Below are 17298 nucleotides of genomic sequence, written 5' to 3'. Positions count from 1 at the left end.
AAAAAGGAAAGGAAAAAAAAATTACCAAGGGGAAGGCGAGCAAATGGTTTGGGATCTGACAATCCACTTCACAGCCCTCTCAAAATCACTTAAGAAGTACCTAAACAGTGGGAGATTAAGTTTGGTAAGTTTGAAGCTCCAACTTTACTTGCTACGAGCAGAAAGCCTGAGCGGTGTTGTCGAGATGTCAGAGGCGTCGCGCCCAACTTTAGACCGAGCTTTTCTCGCGCCTTGCCGGATTCCCTGGGCAACATTTGCCATCCCTGATGATGTTAAATTGTCTGCGGCCGGAGTGGCTCGGTGTGGTGTCAGGAGCTGTGATTTCCATGTTAAGCCAGGGACTAAGAGGTAAAAGCACCACAAAGCGAGCAGGAGAAGCCGCGCAGAGCTCAGCTTAGCACAGAAATGTGTGATTTATATTCCTGTTCTCCGTCTCTGAGAAAACCTCGGCGAACACCCGGCTCTGGGGTGCTCCAGAGCGCAGCTTTGCGTGGGCAGGGACGTGGCTTTGGTACCTCTCGCGTTTCAAAGGCGCTTTTCTGTCCGAGCATCCCCGAAACGCTCGGGAATGGGCCGGGAAAAAGCGTTGGGAGCGGGGTTGCTGCAACTTGGAGGACTTGAAACCACTTTGGCTGAGGGTGTTTTTGGGGAGGGGGGGGGTGCTCTGTGCGGTTTTGGGGGTGACGGAGCGCGGGGCGGTTGTGCTTTGATGCCGGGTATTTATTGGAAGGGGATTTTTGGCGTTGCTGAGCTCGCAGGGGTGCCCAGGAGAGCGCTGAGGAGCTCCCAGCTCCATGCCAGGCACCTCGCGGCGCTTTCCCAGGGGCTGCGGATCTCGGAGGGTTGGGGATAAAGTGCGACTGGGAGCCTTTGTGAGTTGGGGAAACGTTTATTTGACTTCGAGTAAAGCTACAAACAAATACAAAAAGCTTCTTGGCAAAGTACTAACAGGCAGCTAGACATGACAGATGCCATTTTTACACAGAACACTGCATTCACTCTGCCCACTACGACCCGGCTATTACTCACGGCAGAAATATTTCTAGTATTTACAAACATCAGAGCACTCCAGCGTTGGTCCGGTTTTATACATTCTTCTTCTTATTTTTTTTTTTTTTAATTATTAATTATTATTATTATTATTATTATTTTTAATAGCGAAGTTCACCCACGTCTAAGAGTACGCCTCGGAATTAGGCTGGGATTAGAAATCCTGGCCTGAAGTTTGGACTAAAACACAGACTGGACAATTTTAAGACAGAAAGATACAAGAGCTGTTTCTTTTTTTCTTTTTTTTTTTCCTTTTTTTTTTCTTTTTTCTATTTTTTTTTTACATTTTTGTTTGGGTTTTTTTTAAGACTTTTTTTTCCTTTTTTTTTTTCCTGCGACTGTAGCGCAGGAACCCCCGATTTTCACTTAGGCAGAGAAGAACTCACCCAAGAGCAGTAAACTCAAAAAAAAAAGGGGAGGGGGGATAAAAGAAAAGAAAATCCCAACAAATAAACAAACAACCGTATCTGTTCTCAATTTATAAATAAGTTATAACATTTAAAGGGCTCACGGAACACATGCTAGCTTTCCAGAAAGCATCAAAAGAGCACGGACACAGACATTTAGAAGAACAACGAGAGCAGGAGGAGCATCTGGAAATAAAATTTAATTAATTTTTTTCCTTTTTTTTTTTTTTTTTTTTGGAAAACAAACAAAAAAACCTCCAAAAGAGAACACGACATGAACTCAGTCCTGGGATAACGGTACCAACAGGAGCAGTTTTAGGATAATCAACCACATGCCGAAAAGAAGGTGCCTCACTGTACAGTACTCCGAAACTAAAGATCTGCGGCCATTCGTTTATTTATTTATTTATTCACGCGTTGGGGGCTTTCTTTTTGTTGGTTTTTTTTTGGGTTTTTTTGCTTTTTTTTTTTCCCTCTCCCCCATCTCCTCCTCTTCTTCTTGTTCTTCTTCTTCATCTTCTTCTTCTTCTTCTTCTTCTTCCCCCCCCTCGCTTATCCCTCCTGCAGCGGTTTATGGCTGGAAGGCGCTGCCCGCCGAGGCCAAGCTCATGCTTTTCAGTTTGTTATCCTTCTTCCACTTCATCCGCCGGTTCTGGAACCAGATTTTGATCTGGCGCTCGGAGAGGCAGAGAGCGTGAGCGATCTCTATTCTCCTCCTGCGGGTGAGATATCTATTGAAGTGGAATTCCTTTTCCAACTCCAGGGTCTGGTAGCGAGTGTACGCTGTCCTCGCCCTCTTCCCGTCTGGTCCAGTCATGTCTGGATAACACGGACAACAGCGGGGTTTGGGTTTGGTCTTTCTGCTTGGATTTTTTTTTTATATATATATCTATTTTTTTTTTTTTTTTTAATTTTTAAGGCTATTTTTCGCTTTTTAAAAACCCGAGGTTAAATATTCGCCCGCTTGGAAAGCTGCGAATCCCCCCAAATAACAGCACCCCCCCTCCTCTTTCTCCCACCCCCCCCAGGCACGTGTAAACCCCCCACCCTTGGCCCCTCCAGACCCGACATTCCCGACTCGATATCCATAATTTAACTGGGGGAGCGAGGTCTGCAAATCTCTCCCCTTTTTTCGCTCCTGCCTGGGTGTTCCTGGAGCTCTTGGCAGGTTTAGTGCTGCTTTCTTTTCTCCAGGAGAAAACCGGGAAGGGAGCGGACGGAGGGGGGGGGGGGGGTGGCTCTTCCCCGAGTATCTCCTGGCAATTTTGGGGTTTGTCAAGGGCAGATTGTCAGGAACAAGCCCGGAAAATAAGAGTAGGAAAGGGCTGCGAGCCCCATCTGTGCCTACAATGCCATTTTAATGGACAATTCTTTCCTTTCTCCCCCCCCCCACCACCACCCCAAGGAACACCCCCTCGCCTCAATTTTTAAATTACCTTCTCCCACCATCCACACCGTGCTAAGAGCTTAAAATAAGCGCCCGCTTCGCGGCGAGAAGAGCGAAACTAAAATAAAATCGCTCCCCACAAACACACACACGCAGAGACACCCCCCACACCCCCCAGGCGCCAGAGGCAGCTTTAGAGCAGCGATCAGAGCAAGAAATACAAAAGCAATAAATAGCTGAGATTCTGATCAAAGCGCCTCCACCGAATAAAAGGAAGGAGAGAGAGGAAAAAAAAAGGGAGTGGGGTCGAGGGGGGGGGGGGTGGGGAGGGAAAAAAAAAAGGGGGGAAAGGGGGGAAAAAAAAGAAAGAGAGAAACAGGAGAGGGAAAGAGAAGGGGGTGTGCGAAAAATAAACAACAACAACGACAACGACGGAAAAAGAAGTAGCTGTACCATGGCTAATGTGAAGTTTCCTCATCCAAGGGAATATCTGAGGTGCCTGCCCTTCTGTTGCTGCCGTGGAGGTCGCGATGGGCTCTGCCTGCGCTCGGGGGATGCTGCTGCTTATTGGAGTGCCCTCGTCGGCTCCCGAGGACGCGCTGGTCTCGTCTAGTTCTGTGAAATTTGTGTTGGTGGTGCTGGCAGAAGTAGCTTGGTCGGAGGGGGACGGGGCGGGTTTGCCTCCATGGCTCTCGCTGTTGGAGCAGGGAAGGGAGTCGGGAGAAGATAAGGAGCAGCTGGACGCCTGTCTAAACCTGCTCTCCTGAGCTGGAGAAGGGAAACCGCGGGAGCTCTCGCCCACAGCCCCAAAGTGACTAGAGGAGGCTGAGCGGTTGATGCTAAGGTCCATCCCATTGTAGTTGTAGCCATAAGAGCTGGAATGCATGGTGCTTGAATCTCTGTAAGAACCGTTCATGGAACTGCTGGTCCCATAATTTAGTAACTGATAGTCGGGGCCATTTGGGTAGCGCCCTGAGAACGAGTTTACAAAGTAAGAGCTCATTTGGGTTATTTTGGAGGGCTTGATTTGTGGCTCGTGGTCGTTATAACCCTGTGCTTGACGATTTATGATGTATTAATGAATTATAGCAATGCACTGTACTTCGTTTTTGCTATGTATGCGGCCAAATATGGGGGGAGGGTGGGGGGTGCGTTTGGGCATCACGTGCTTTTGTTGACCAGTCGTAAATTCTCACTGATGACCTCAAGAGGTAATTCATGCTCTATGGTTACAAATAATGACGAGCGCGGAGCCGTTTAGGCCCAAAGTCGGTGCGCGGCGCCCCAAATCCGCCGCCGCCATCGCCCCCCGCCTGGGCGGAGCGCGCCACCTGCCGGCCTCGCCGGGACACTGCACCCCCACCCCCGGGCGGGGACCCCCCAAAAAAAATCCGCGTCCCCCCCCTCCTCCTCCTCCTCCTCCCTCCCCCCACCACCACTTTGCTTGCTTTCCACTTCCCTAAAAAAAAAAAAAAAAAAAAAAAAGCCAAAAAAAAAAGCCAAAAAAAAAAAGGAAAAATCGTTGCGGGAGGTGCGGGGGTGCGGCGTGTCCTGCGGCTCCGCGCGGGTCTCGGTGTTTGTTCGTGGGAAGTCTTGGATTCCTTGCGTTGGAAAAGCGGTGGAGAAGTTTGGGAGGCGGCGAGGGATGAGGTTTCGGGTGGCTGGGAGGCCTCTGTGGGTGTCTGGAGTTGTTTGGGGGGGGGGGTGGGTGACGAGGAGCTGCGGATATTTGGGTGATTTCTCCGCGGTTATTTCGCCAGGGAAGTCGAGGTTCCTTGCTCGCTTCTCTTGGAGCCAGCCAGGCGCTCGCACCTTAATTCTGGAGGGGGGGGAAAAGAAACCGTGGGGGGAACAGGGGTGGGAGAAAGGAAAAAGAGGCGAAGTCCGGCCGGTGGGGCTGGTGGACAACGTTGCTTTTTAGGATGTTCCCGTTCCTGAGCATTCCACGTCCCCTTGGAGCCTTGTGCTGCGTGGTTTTTCCTTCCCATTTGTTTACCTGCAAGGAATAGTGGGGAGCAAAAGGGCTCTGAAATTGGGCAAAACGTTGGGAAAGAGCCGGGCTTTTTTTAGGCTTTACTTTCTCTTTTTTCCCTCCTTCTTCTCCTTTTCTCCGTCTCTCTCCTTCTTTTATTTTTTTCTTTTTTTTTTTCCTTTTTTTCCTTTTTTTCTCTTTTTTTTCTTTTTTTCCTTTTTTTTTTTTTTCTTTTTTTCCTTTTTTTCCCCCCCTTCCGAGGCAGTTTAGGAATTTCATGTGCTTGTCTGCAACTCATTGGGAATTATGCGCCATATTGAAAGTGACATATAATTATAATAATTACGGGCAATGAAAAGCGTGGCAATAATAGTAAATGTCCTACAGCTGTGAAGCTTCTGCATGAATTGATTTTAAAAGTGACTGACATTAAAACCGGCTCGTGGCGCGGGGGAACGCGTTCCCACCGAGGTATTTCTGCTGGGGATGGGAGGCAGGAGATGCCCTTTCCTCGCCTTTTCCCCCCGTGCAGGATCCGAAATCGGCCGGGCTGGTGCCGCTGGTTTCCAGTCCTAAATCCCCCGGCAGAAAAAAAAAAAAAAAAAGCGCGTTTCCTTTCGTCTCATTCCCCCAAAACGCAGGGAAAAGTTGGATGTTTCGCAAGACATTCCTTGGTGAGGAGCAGAAACCTTCCCCGTCCCATCCCCGGCCAAGCCAAGGAGCCACTGGCAGCGCTTTCAAGAGAAAAATGGAAATCTGCCCTTTCCAAAGAGCTTAATTTAGAATTCTTCCACTTTTTTTCTCCCCCAGCTTAAATGGACGCTCATATTCCTGGCGCTGAGAATTTTTCCAGGGCAAATTCCCTGGAAATCTGGACTCTTTTTTTTAAACTTTTTTTTTTTTTTCCCCCCCTTTTGCGCCACACTTCTCTTTGATTTGGGGGCATGGAGTAAAGGAGCAGATGTTTGAAAGATGCTGGGCAAATGTTAGGTACCTTGGGTAGATAAATGAGAGCGTATTTTTGCCCGTTTCCTTGATTTATTATGGATATGGGATGGCGTTTCGTCATAACTCTTTGTACTGTAACAATAAAAAAAAAAAAAAAGAGAGAGAGGCAGAGAGCGGTGCTAAAGGCAGAAATGTCAGCGAGGAAATACTATTGGTGAAAGGTCTTCCATTTCAGATTAGAGCGAGGAAAAAAAGAGGAAAAAAAAAAAAAAAGAAAAGGGGGGAAAATCAGATTTATCTCTCCACTGTAACTTCCGTGCTCTCGGAGTTGCTCGTCCTCGCAGATTGGGAGACTTTGTCACCCCGAGGGAAGCAAAGCTCTCCTCACAACCCTCTGCTCCTTAAGAATTCCCCTGGAAAAGGGAAAGATCATCATAAAACCAGCGATAATAATGACAGGGAAGGGGGTGCGCGGGTGAGATCGAAGACTTGGCTTTTATTAGAGAATTCCATGTTCATACCTAAGACAAACTCCAAACACAACACGTACAAAAATTAATAAAATAGAACTTTCTGTTGTTGTTCCTTTTTTTTTTCTTTTTTTTTCTCTCTTTTTTTTTTTTTGCAGCTCTGTAGGTAGTACTCGTTCTTTCAGTAGATTTCTCCTTTTTAAAATAAAATATAAAAAAAAAATTAAAAAAAAAAAAAAACACCCCAAAACTAATTACAAAGAACCCCAGGGCTTGATTAATTTACCGAAGGAGAAAAAAAAATTAAAAAAAAAAAGGGAAATTAAAAAAAAAAAAACCAACTTATGTCAACCGTGCATGAAACATTTTTACAAAATTAAGACAATAAACACCCCAAATGACATATATTGCAGCACTTCCATTAAATACAAGAGTTAGCAGATTACTAACAGTGACACCAAGGGTAGAAACACGGCTAGGAGTCCTTTTTTTTTTCTTTTTTTTCTTTTTTTTTTTTCTTTTTTCTCTTTCCCTTTCTTTCCCTCCTTCTCTCTCTCTCTCTCTCCATCTCTTCACTTTTTAATTATTATTATTATTCTTCCATTTCGTGTGTGAGGGGGGGGTGGGTGGAGCAGGAGGGAAAGGGAGGTGTAGGAAGGGAAAAAAGAATTCAAAACGCGACTAGAAACCTGATTTTTGGTGGTGTTTTTTTGTTTGTTTCTGGACAAAATCACTGGGAATTCGAGTCCAGGCCACTGGTGGCCCAAACTTTGTGGCTGTGGCCGCTCTGCAGAGGGCTTGTCCCACCAGCGTGCGGGTTTCCCCTGCAGCCAGCCCACACCCCCCTCATCCTCTCGCCTCTCACGCTCCCTCCCTCCCTAAATTTTTGTTGCTTTCTCGTCGCTTTTTGCGCGCGTTTTTAAATAATACTTTCTCTCTTTTTGTTTTTTTTGTTGGTTTTTTTTTTTTGTTTGTTGTTTGTTTCTGTTCACTCCGCTGCTTTCTCCTCCTCCTCCTCCGCGCTGAGCTGCGAGGAGTTGAGCAGTTTGTTCTCTTTTTTCCACTTCATGCGGCGGTTCTGGAACCAGATTTTGATCTGCCGCTCCGTCAGGCACAGGGAATGGGCGATCTCGATCCGCCGGCGCCGGGTCAGGTAGCGGTTGAAGTGGAATTCCTTCTCCAGCTCCAGGGTCTGGTAGCGGGTGTAGGTCTGGCGGCCTCGACGGCCGCTGGGCCCGAAGGAAGAACCTGCGACACCCGCAAAAAAAACCACAGAAAAAAATAGGAAACAAATAGGGGAAAAAATAGGGGAATGGGGGGAGGGGAAAGAGGGGAAAGAGGGGAGAGCCCCGGGGTTGGTTTTCGGGGTGGTGCCGAGGGGCTGTACCCGCTCCGCTGCCTTCCCAAAGCTTTGGCCAACTCCAGGAGAAGCCTGAAGCCCTCGGAGCGTCCCCGCGCAGGCTCCGCGGCCGCGCAGCCGGGCCGAGGGGTTAATGCCGGGCTGGCAGGGCTGCGGGGAGAGAGCCAGGGCGAGATCTATCTTATTCCGGGATGAGGAATCGCAAGGTGTTCTCACCCCCCCCGCGGCCGCCCTGGCTGCTTTCCACCCTACCGGCAACTGGAATAGATCGGGGCATTTAAGCAATAATGAAGTGAATCGATCTGCCCAAACTCTGCATTAAAGAGGACACAACACTTTATGTCCCCGCGCTAATGGACATCAGTTTGGAACCTAAAAGGCAACAAATGCATCTAAACATGGGAAGGAGAGTAGGGAGCCTTTTATTATTTTTCTTTCCCCCTCCCCCTTTACTTTTTCTTCTTTTTTTTTTTTTTTATTATTATTATAATTCAGATTGAGGAAACAGCACTTAAAGAAGTCATATATCACCGGGGGGGGGGAGTTGAAAAAAAATAATCCTCTCCAGGCAGACTTTTCATTACGTGCGAGTTGCATTAAAAATGTAACCGTCTCCCTTCAAATATTTAAACACTTTTCTATCATTTAACTGCGGGTCGGAGGGAGAGGCAGCTGCGTGGGGGTGTGGGTCGGGCTGTGTGTGTAAAGTCATCCAGATCTGATTTAGAAAAGATATCTCCCTGTGCGTGTGGGGCAGAGACAGAGACAAATCGCTGTAGCTGAGTGACACGCGAACTGGAATGTGGCAAAGGGAAAAAAAAAAAAAAAAAAGAAAAAAAAAAGGGGAAAAAAGGGAGGGAGGGGGGAGGAAATACAGTATTGGGGTTTAAAAGTTGTTAGCTTGGGGCGGGGTGGGGGGAGAAAAGGCTGGAGCGGTGGGAAGTTTTGGTGCGTGTCACGAGCAACTTGGAGCCTCTCACGTCGCCCAAGTTCCCCCGCTGGAAGTTTGGGCTCTAAAGTGAACCTTCCTCCTGCTTCCCTCGCTCGCTCGCTCTCTCTCTCTCTCCCTGGCGGTAACAAATAAGAAAGGGGGGGAGGAGATTGATGTATTTATTTCTGTAAAAGAGTAAACTCACTATTGCAAGAGTTCATCCGCTGCATCCAGGGGTAAACCGGCGCGGAACACTTTTGCTCCTCGCTCTCTCCGAACACAGTTTTGCTCTGCGCGCAGTCCGACTTGCGCGGCTCGGGGGCGAAGGGCACCTCGTCCAGGCTGGGAGGGGCGCACGCAGGGTCCTTCTCCCTGAAAAACCCGCCGGCCCCATAGTCACAGGCGGAGCCGCGGCCGTAGGCTCCGTTGCTCTGCTGGTAGTAAGGAGAGGAGGTGTAGCCCTTCTCCTGGACGCCCGTGGCTCCATAGGTGCTGGGGTAGTGCCTCAAAGGATCCGCATAGCCCGAGGGATACAGCGGGATCTGTCCCAGGAAGGGCTCCTGCCCCGCCGCCAGGCTCACCGGGAAGGTCGAGTTGACAAAATAAGAACTCATTGGAAGGAGCCTTTGCCGTCCTTGCCCGGCTTTATGATTTGTTGTGTTTTATAGTCCAAGTGGTTTAGCTATTAGTAGTATATCGGAGATTGGGTTTTAGCTGAAGGGAGATGGCGTGGTGCCAGCGAGGGACACAAGGAAATACAACCATCTGATCATGGGCTGACCAATAGCAGGCGCCTGAGGTTGCAAAATAGCACCCATGAGGAGCTGAGATTGCACCAGGGACCCCAAGAACAAACCATCCACCCCCTTTTTCCCTCCCTTTTAAACAACAGAAAGGCACCCCCTTAACCAAATATATAATATCTGCCGAAAGAAACATTCCCGGCGCGCTGCGAGCTTCATAAATAAATAAACGTGTGGTCCCCCCCCCCTCCTCCTCTCCCTCCCCTCTTCCTCCCTCCCCCGGAGCTCGGCGCGGGGGTGTGGAGCGCCCGTCCGCGGTGTGAGCGCCTGTATCTTTATATTTACACCCATAAAACGCGTCCAGATACCCGCTGGAAGTGTGTGGGGTGGGGGGGAGGAAAGAAAAAAGTTAATTACTCGCATTCGCAAAACTTTAACCCCTCGCGTTTGCGAACCGTCCGGAAACGTCCGGCGGCTCCGCCGGAGTTCAATAAAACAGGGTGGGGGAAAAGGAAGGGGGGGAAAAAATGAAATTAAAAGTTTTTTGCGTGAAGTTCGCAAGGAGGAGACCCCGCGGCGGTGTCTGAGTTGGGTTTGCTCTGTGAGGAGAAATAGGTTTTGACAACTTCTCTCGCTCCGCGCTTGGCTAATTACCACAGATTAGCGCTCCCCGCTCAGCAAAGCTGCGCCCGCTTGAACCCAACCTTCGCTCTGCCTCTACCGCATCTCTCCACTTTTCTTGTTGCTGCAAAAGCTCCGCGCTCGGGAGATAAATGGAAAATCGAAGTATTTCCTTTCTCCTTTGGCTAAATCCCGCTCTCCTCCGGTGGCCGGCACCGCATTGTGCCCTCTTGCGTTTTTTTGTTAATACCAGATCCAAGCCCGACCTTTTATGGCTAAAAAAGAGCCTTGGGTTAGGGTGAAAAGCGGAGTTTATTGATTGTTACCGATCGGGAGCTCGCGGGGGGGTTTAAGGAGAGCAGAGCTGGCGCTGTGACGGTGCCTGGAGGTGCGCAGGGTCCGCGTCCCCCCCCTTCGAGCCCGTCCCCACCCCAAAACACCGATTTTTGGCCAAGTTGAGCCCCTGCAAAGGGTGACACCGAAAGTCCCCGTCGCCCTGGAAGCTCCACTTTGCTCTGGTTTTTCCTTTTCTTTGCCTCTCCCGGTTCGCCCGGATTTCCTCGCTTGGCTCTACCTGCGCATCCCCCCCTGAGCTCCTCGCTGGCTCAAGGTGGGGTTGGAGCTCTGCCCGTGGCTTTTTTTTTTTTTTTTTGCTTTTCAAGGAGGAAAATCAAAGTCACAGCAGCAGAAAGACACGGCCAAAAGGGGAAAAAAAAAAAAAAAGGAAAAAAAAAGGAAAAAGAAAAAGAAAAAAAAAAGAAAATCCACCTAAATTAACCCCAGCAGCGTCCCCCCGATCGGTGGCGTTTTATCAAGGGTTTGTTTCCTGTCCGAATTTGTAACCATCTGTCTGTCGGGGCTGAAATACCTCGAATCTGTGAATGTGTGCGCCACAAATCTAGAATTACATGTCTTACACGGCGGCCGCGGAGCTGCCAGCGCGGCTGCCTCTGACAGAGCTTGAAGTGCCTCGGAAAAGCGGGATCTTTTTACGAGCTAATTTATTTTAAACATCGTGTTTACAGCAGCAAAGCCAAGATTGTTTCATGCCACGGCTGCGATGAACATCTCGGCCGCGACGTAATCCTTATAATTCAAGGAAATACCACGCAGAGGAAGTCGTTTTCCATCCTCCACCCCCCTCCTTGACTGATATCTCTTATATTTGTTCTTGCAGAGTTTCCCTTTGTGTGTGGAATGGACCCAAACTTGCGTAGATCGGCTTTATTGGGACGCGAGGGGGAAAAAAAACACCGGGGGGAAAAGGAAAAAAAAAAATGAGAGGTTGAGAGGGGACGATGAGTAGAGAAGAAGGGGGGAGGAAAAAAAAGAGGGGGAAAAAGGGGGGGAAAAAAAGGAAAAAAGCTGGGCTGAGAGGCTGAAGGGAACTGCTTTGCAGGAGCCGAGCAGCTCGTCCTTTTGATGAGTTACGCAATATTTGTGGCTCTGCAAAACGCGGCGATTATCAGGCGCGAGCAGCCCCGCATGCAAATTTTGGGCAGAGAAATGGGATGTCCTGATAGCCCAGCGCGTGAGTACAATCTGCCGGAAAAATGTTTGCCCTCCTGTTTTTCCGCCACTCCCCGCGATTGCTCTGCAAATAAATCCCTCGAAATAGTTCGGGAAAGCACAAAGAAAAAGGGGAAAAAAAATAAATTTAAAGCCCCAGATCTCGACGCTGCTCGTTATAATAATTTGTGGTTGAAAGAGGCTCTGTGCGTGGCTGGACGAGCCAGGTTTTGAAAGAAAATAAAAACGCACTAATTGAAGCTGGCCGCTCGCTAATTGCGTATTGCTGACATCTCTGGAGATAAAAAAAAAATCTTTCCTCTCCCAAGGCCGACCCTACAGATGGTTATTTGGGGCAGGAAAAGAGGAAAACTTGACTCCCAAGGTGGAAAAAACCCCCCAAAACCCAAAGCCTGTCATAGTTTTCATCTTCCCGAGGGTCAGGCCCGCGGTGTAATTGATTTGCCACCTATGATACATTTAAATACGAGCAGGGGTCTTAAAGCGCACTAAATCTCCCAGAATTGAGTGTTTGGCGCAGGGGTGGTTTCCATCCCCGGTCCGAGGGCTTTAAAGACGGAATTTAAAATTTAAACCGCCGGGTCGTTGGCGGAGCTGTTTCACAGACGCCCTCCCGCCTGAAGTCCCGAGTAAATCTGAGGCGGATTTGGCGAATATATTTATTTTGGACGCCTCTGCCGCCCCAGCTCAGGCGGGAGGGAGCAATAAAGGCTGGAGCCGGCTCAGACAGTAGCCCTGAAGTTAAACTGGGCTTTGAGGGCACCGATGGGAGCGTCTTTAATCAGATTTTGGCCTCATCTCCTCGAAACAAAAACCCCAAAACCCCAGGCGCAAGGTCTGCTAAGAAGGAGCAATAAAGCGGGGAACTTGCGGGAGGCACCAGAAGGTGCAATAACAGATTTAACTGCGGCTTTCCCCTCCTGACAGGCATCACTCAAGGGTCAGGGCGGAAATAAAGATAAAGAGAAGTATTTCGGGTATGGACAAGCCCGGTTCTCTGCCCGGGAAGGTCCCGCTTTTTTGCCCCTTGGCTTTGCTGGCCAGCAGCGCCTCAATCCCAGCCGAGCAGAGAGATGAGGGGATTAAAACAACACCCAAATATTTCGCCAGGCCAACAGAACAGAGCGTGGCTTGTGTGAAAGCTGAAGCCGCTCACAACTTGGTGGTGGAAAGTTCAGTGCAGTTGGTTCCAATAAAAAATGAAACTCTCCTTTTTTTTTTTTTTTTCCTTTTTTTTTTTTTTCCTGGGGAGCTGGAATTCCCGACCCTTCTGAAGTGAGAACACAGCGGGGGTTTCCCCACCGAGGGACTTATTGCGGCCATAAAGTCAAGCCAACAGCACGAAAACAGTTGAAAAAACCCCTTGTTCTTGGAACTCAGACATAGAAAGCCATTGGCAGCAGTGGAGCCTGCCCTGTAATGCTCCTGCACACCCAAAAATCACTTCGGAAAATAAACCCGGCGCGGCCACGAGCTTCAGGCTTGGAGTATTTAAAACAATGACCCCCGAAGGTGTAAAAAAAAAAAACAACAAACCCCTCTCTCCCTGCGCAAAACCGCCTGAAACTTAATTTCCAGCAATTTAAGTTTAATTTACCTGACTTCCCGTGCAGTGCATAATAACCTTGTTAATGGGAGCTTTGGAAAGAAGCAATAATAATCTACCATTGTTCCATTAAGGAGTGCGGCTAATTATTAACAAGAAAATAAAAAAAGGGGGGGGGGGGAAGGGAGGGGGAAGCAGAGGGGAGAAGGGGACATTGAGGGAGCCCAAATGCGTCCAGACCCGAATATTTCCGCGAAGGCAACTCCCGGGGAGGGGAGAGGGGGGGAATCAAATGATGCGGGGAGAGCAGGGAGAAGGGGAGGGAAAGGCGAGAGGGGTCTCGTGTAATGCGGGAAGCGAGTGCTGGGGGTGTTGGGAATTACAGCATGGAACAAGTTAATCACGGCTCTTGCTGGTCAAGGGAGAGAAACTTTTATTCCTCTCCTCTTTCATTTTGTTTTGCTTTTGATTTCTTTCCCCCACCACCCCAGAGGCTCTGGGCACGTCACTTTCTTGGGGGAAAACGTCCCTTATTCCAGACGTAAACAGTTGCCAGGAAACTGCGTGGCAGAAGGAGAAAACGAGAAGGGAGAAAGCGAGCGGGAGGGAGGGGGGGGAGAGAGGAACCTTTTAAAATAACAGGCACTCATTGTCCCTCCGAGCCTACAGTAACTTAAAAGTGACCCCTCGTCTGCCCCTGTCCCCAGCAACCACCTCAGCCCCTCGTGCACGCCTGGACACATCTCTGCCAGAGCCCGAAGTGGCCACTGCGAGCCACAAAGGCATAAAAGCGCCTCTGCCTTTTTTTTTTTTTTTTTTAATCTTTTTTTTATGACGAGCTGCCAAACCACCGCCGGCCCCCCCAGCTCGCCTGGCCTCGAGCGCCACGATTCCACCGCGTTTGACAGCATCCCCCGCCCGCGTCCGCGCTCGGCCAGCGCGCAGCCGCCGCGGGATGGGCGCGCACCGAGGGATGCCGGGCCGAGGGATTTGGGAGCGCTCGGCGCAGGTTTGGGGATGCTTAGATGCAAAAACGCCTGGGGATGGTCCAAACCTCCACTGAGGGCGCCAGAATCTGTATTTCCACCCGGTTTGAGGCTCAGCACCCCGATACCATCCACAGGGACCCGCACGGAGGCAAAAGCACCGCTCCCGGCTCACAGCGGGCGCGCAGGGCGCAGCGCGGCCGCGCTCCCTCGGGGGGCTGCGGGTCGAGGCGAGGGGAGGCCAGGCCGGGTGAGGACCCCCTGGGAGGGGGCTCGGGGCTGCGGGGAGCCCCCCGGGAGCCGCCGGCCGCCGCCGCCGACGGTAGATGGCAGCAGACGGCGGGGAATGGGCGAGTCCCGCGGCGGCGGCGGCACCCGCAGGGACGCGCGGCGGGGGGTGGCCGCCCCGGAGGAGGTTTTATTCCCTTTTTCCCTGAATCAGCGAGCGGGATGGCAACAGGGGAGAGCGGCCAGCGGCGGGGGACACCCCCCGACTCACACCCCCCGCGCGAGGTTCCTCTCTCGCCCCGCGCCGCCGTGAAATGGTTGAAAAACCCTTCCCCGCAGGGAGGTGCGTGGGTTCCACAAGTGGTTGTCCACGGAAGAATCGGCACAAAAGCATTCCGGAGCGAGGTTTTTCAATTAAATTATTTGTTTCTAATTTTTTTTTTTTTTCATCCCCCCCACACGAGTAGGAAAAAAAAAAAACCAACCCCAAAACCACCGCGAAAAGACTGGGGGGGGGAAAGGGAGACCAGGAGGCTGAACCCGCATTCATTTCTTTCCTCGCCTCCTCGTGATTGATGAAAAATGTAACAGGTTCGGGAAAGAAATAGCTTTTAAAAATGCCTCTCTGTTTATTACTTCCACGGCTCGCGATCATTTACTCCCGTGCACCCAATATTCGGGCTCAGTCAGTTTAGATGAGATAAATCGTCACGTCATAAAATGGTTTATGCTTAAGTAATGAATCTCCTCTTACTCCATCTCGGCAAGGCTCTTTCATTATCTTATTTAAGAATCACCTCGTAACAGTAGCAATTAACACAATATTTCAAAACCCACCCTTGAAATATTGAGGGGAAAAAAAAAAAAATTAAAAGAGATTTAAACCGACCGGCACCTCCGGACAAATATTTCCTTTAAAGACAAGCGAGGCTTGGGGCATGGGATATGCAAGGAGAGAGCGATTTGCGCAGAACCTGGCGTGGGGCTGAAACCCAAGCCGGGAAAGCCGTAAAGCCACGTTACCCCTGCAGAACGCAATTAAAATCCAAGGAGCTTTATTGCTTCCCAACGTCAGCTTCATTTGGGAGTTGAGGGGGAAAAAAAAAATTACAATGAGAGCGCTGCGCTCTGGGTTGGCTTCATTCTTCTTATGATTTTTTTTTTCTCTCTCCTTTTTTTTTTTTTTTTCCCCTCCTTTATTTTTGTTGGTTTGGTTTGGTTGTTTTTTTTTTTTTTTTAAACACTAATTTTCAGAACCTGATTTCCGCGAGCTGCCCTCTCTGCGAAGAAACCACCCACATAATAATGACCCTGGAGAGCAACGCAAAACCCAACTGGCTTCCACAGAAACTTCGCCAAATTACTGGGCTCGCCTGAAGACGAGAAAACTGGCACGAGATTCTGCGAGGGGGAGGAAAAAAAAAAAAAAAACCAAAATAAAAGGCGACAACTGCCCACAAAGGGCTTGGTGTTTTTTAAAGGCAGTGTCTAAAAGTCTCCGTCAGCGAGCTGCTGCAAAATCCTTCATTCCAAGTCTGCTATCTCCAGGTGACCTTACAAGGCTTCATTTTTATCCCTCTCAGTCCGTTATTTCATTTTCCTCCCTATTTCCTCTTTCTTTTCTTAATTTTTCCCTCCCTTTTTTCTTTCCTCCTTCTCTTTTTTTCCCTTTTTCTTTCATTATTTCTTCCTTTCCCCCTCTCGATTTCTTTCTTTCCCCTTTCTTCCACCCTTTCTTTCTCTCGCCCTTTTCTCTTTTCCTCACCTCTAAGCTCCAGGTTGGTTTTTTTCGGGTGAAATTGTCGCTTACACAGATTCCCACCACCTTGAATTTCTTCCAATGCCTCCCTTCTGCATCACCCCACCCTTTTTTCTTCCCCCCCACCACCTCCTCCCCGGGCAGAAGGAGATGGGGATGAAATAGAGGGGGAAAAAAAAAAGGCAGCTTGACAAATACATTTCCTCATTGCAAAAAAAGAAATGATAACAATAATAATAATAATAATAGTAATAATAATAATAATAATAATAATAACAAATGAAGAGAAACGTATTATTCCCTTACCTTTTGACGTCCATTTCTGTGGCATGAGTGCAACGTTTGGGGAAGGAGAGATAAGCGTTTGCTTATCTGTTGGCTGACAAATATTGTCCCAACCTGAGAGCCGTCGATCGCCTCTCTGACTCGTGAGAGCTTCTTGCATTTCTGGCACTTGCCCGGAAAACGGAGCAACTTCCCCCTCTGAAAAACCGAGAGCCTCCACTCCTCGTGCGGAATCTCCTCTGCCCTTCCATTATTACTGAGATCCCAAAGCGGCGGGCAAAATTGGGAGTGGGATTTTTTTTTTTTTTTTTTTTTTTGGGGGGGGGGGAGAGAAAAAAAAATTGAAAAAAAAAAATCGAAAAAATTATTATGATAATTCAAAATAAAAAATTAAAAATGGATATAACTCTGCTGCTACGCGCGCGGGAGCGGAGGTGGGTGCCTATGGGTGCGTGTGGGTGCGCGTTCAGGCGGCCCCCCCCTCCCCTCTGCCCTGTTTTAGCCCTGCCGAGCTTATACACAAAAGTAAAAAAATGTAAAGAGGCGAGAGCCCTATAGAGGACACTGATCCGACCCAAGGTGCAGCGGACAGAAGAATGGTGCAATATAACCACATGGGAAATAATAAAAAGTTCATGTTCACGGTTAGCAGTCCACATGACCGGCTCTGGCCAATCCCAGAACCCAGCCACTCATAAAGTTCTATCACAAAGTTGTAAATTTTCATAAAACAACAAGGAATTTATTGCATTTCTTCATGACCGGTTTAACAGCAGTCTTTTTCTTAGCCGCCATCTTTTTTTTTTTTTTTTTAATTTTTTTAACAAAAATAAAAGAATATGAAAAAGGGGTTCGGGGATTTTTTTTTTTTTCCGCCCCCCACCCCACCCCTGGGTTGGATATGGGGGGGGTCGTTGGGGAGAAAAAAATGGAATAACGCCTCATATTGGGAACAATGAAACCCCCCCAGAATAAAGAGCTGGAGGTTTGGGTTGGCGTTTAAATGGGGGAAAGGCACAGTAAAACAGTGGGGTTCGCAGGGATTTTGGACGCCTTTCCCTCTTTTCGGGCGCAA

The 17298-nt window shown here is 49.0% G+C and overlaps 4 protein-coding genes and 1 long non-coding RNA gene across 6 annotated transcripts in view; 1 reads left to right on the top strand and 4 right to left on the bottom strand.

The window, feature by feature from the left end:
- LOC138099501 (uncharacterized) overlaps positions 1 to 15616 on the top strand; it is a 28876-nt gene extending 13260 nt beyond the window's left edge. Inside the window, exons 1-2 of one of the 2 annotated variants that reach the window (XR_011146727.1) lie at positions 13145 to 14584; positions 15434 to 15616. This is a non-coding gene — a long non-coding RNA (uncharacterized lncRNA). Of the gene's footprint in view, positions 1 to 13144; positions 14585 to 15433 lie in introns of those variants that run through there. The other variant, XR_011146728.1, reaches the window with a different exon arrangement.
- Positions 1 to 16308, bottom strand: part of HOXB3 (homeobox B3) — a 57219-nt gene extending 40911 nt beyond the window's left edge. The window contains exon 1 of the mRNA XM_068996773.1: positions 16245 to 16308. The gene's annotated coding sequence lies outside the window, so the exon portion shown is untranslated. The remainder of the gene's footprint in view (positions 1 to 16244) is intronic.
- Positions 1 to 16324, bottom strand: part of HOXB4 (homeobox B4) — a 31676-nt gene extending 15352 nt beyond the window's left edge. The window contains exon 1 of the mRNA XM_068996777.1: positions 16245 to 16324. The gene's annotated coding sequence lies outside the window, so the exon portion shown is untranslated. The remainder of the gene's footprint in view (positions 1 to 16244) is intronic.
- HOXB5 (homeobox B5) lies at positions 1993 to 4075 on the bottom strand. The gene is made up of 2 exons (XM_068996778.1): positions 3298 to 4075; positions 1993 to 2276 (listed from the first exon to the last, which is right to left on the bottom strand). Exons 1-2 carry the CDS (start codon positions 3845 to 3847, stop codon positions 2029 to 2031), a joined length of 798 nt encoding a protein of 265 aa, XP_068852879.1. The 5' UTR covers positions 3848 to 4075; the 3' UTR covers positions 1993 to 2028.
- HOXB6 (homeobox B6) lies at positions 7149 to 9456 on the bottom strand. The gene is made up of 2 exons (XM_068996781.1): positions 8731 to 9456; positions 7149 to 7482 (listed from the first exon to the last, which is right to left on the bottom strand). Exons 1-2 carry the CDS (start codon positions 9137 to 9139, stop codon positions 7223 to 7225), a joined length of 669 nt encoding a protein of 222 aa, XP_068852882.1. The 5' UTR covers positions 9140 to 9456; the 3' UTR covers positions 7149 to 7222.
- Positions 16325 to 17298: the final 974 nt, after the last annotated feature.

The sequence above is a fragment of the Aphelocoma coerulescens genome, chromosome 27 (genome assembly GCF_041296385.1).
Source record: "Aphelocoma coerulescens isolate FSJ_1873_10779 chromosome 27, UR_Acoe_1.0, whole genome shotgun sequence".
NCBI lineage: Eukaryota > Metazoa > Chordata > Aves > Passeriformes > Corvidae > Aphelocoma > Aphelocoma coerulescens.
The sequence above is the reverse complement of the archived record's forward strand: the minus strand, read 5'-3'. Positions and strand labels throughout refer to the sequence as shown.

Bases quoted from the DNA above. Each gene is read 5' to 3' on its own strand.
- HOXB5 (XM_068996778.1), bottom strand. From the start codon at position 3,847: ATGAGCTCTTACTTTGTAAACTCGTTCTCAGGGCGCTACCCAAATGGC. The intron at 2,277-3,297 runs GTACAGCTACTT...CGTGTTATCCAG, and splicing joins GAAACTTCACATTAGCCATG to ACATGACTGGACCAGACGGG.
- HOXB6 (XM_068996781.1), bottom strand. From the start codon at position 9,139: ATGAGTTCTTATTTTGTCAACTCGACCTTCCCGGTGAGCCTGGCGGCG. The intron at 7,483-8,730 runs GTGAGTTTACTC...CGGGTGTCGCAG, and splicing joins GCGGATGAACTCTTGCAATA to GTTCTTCCTTCGGGCCCAGC.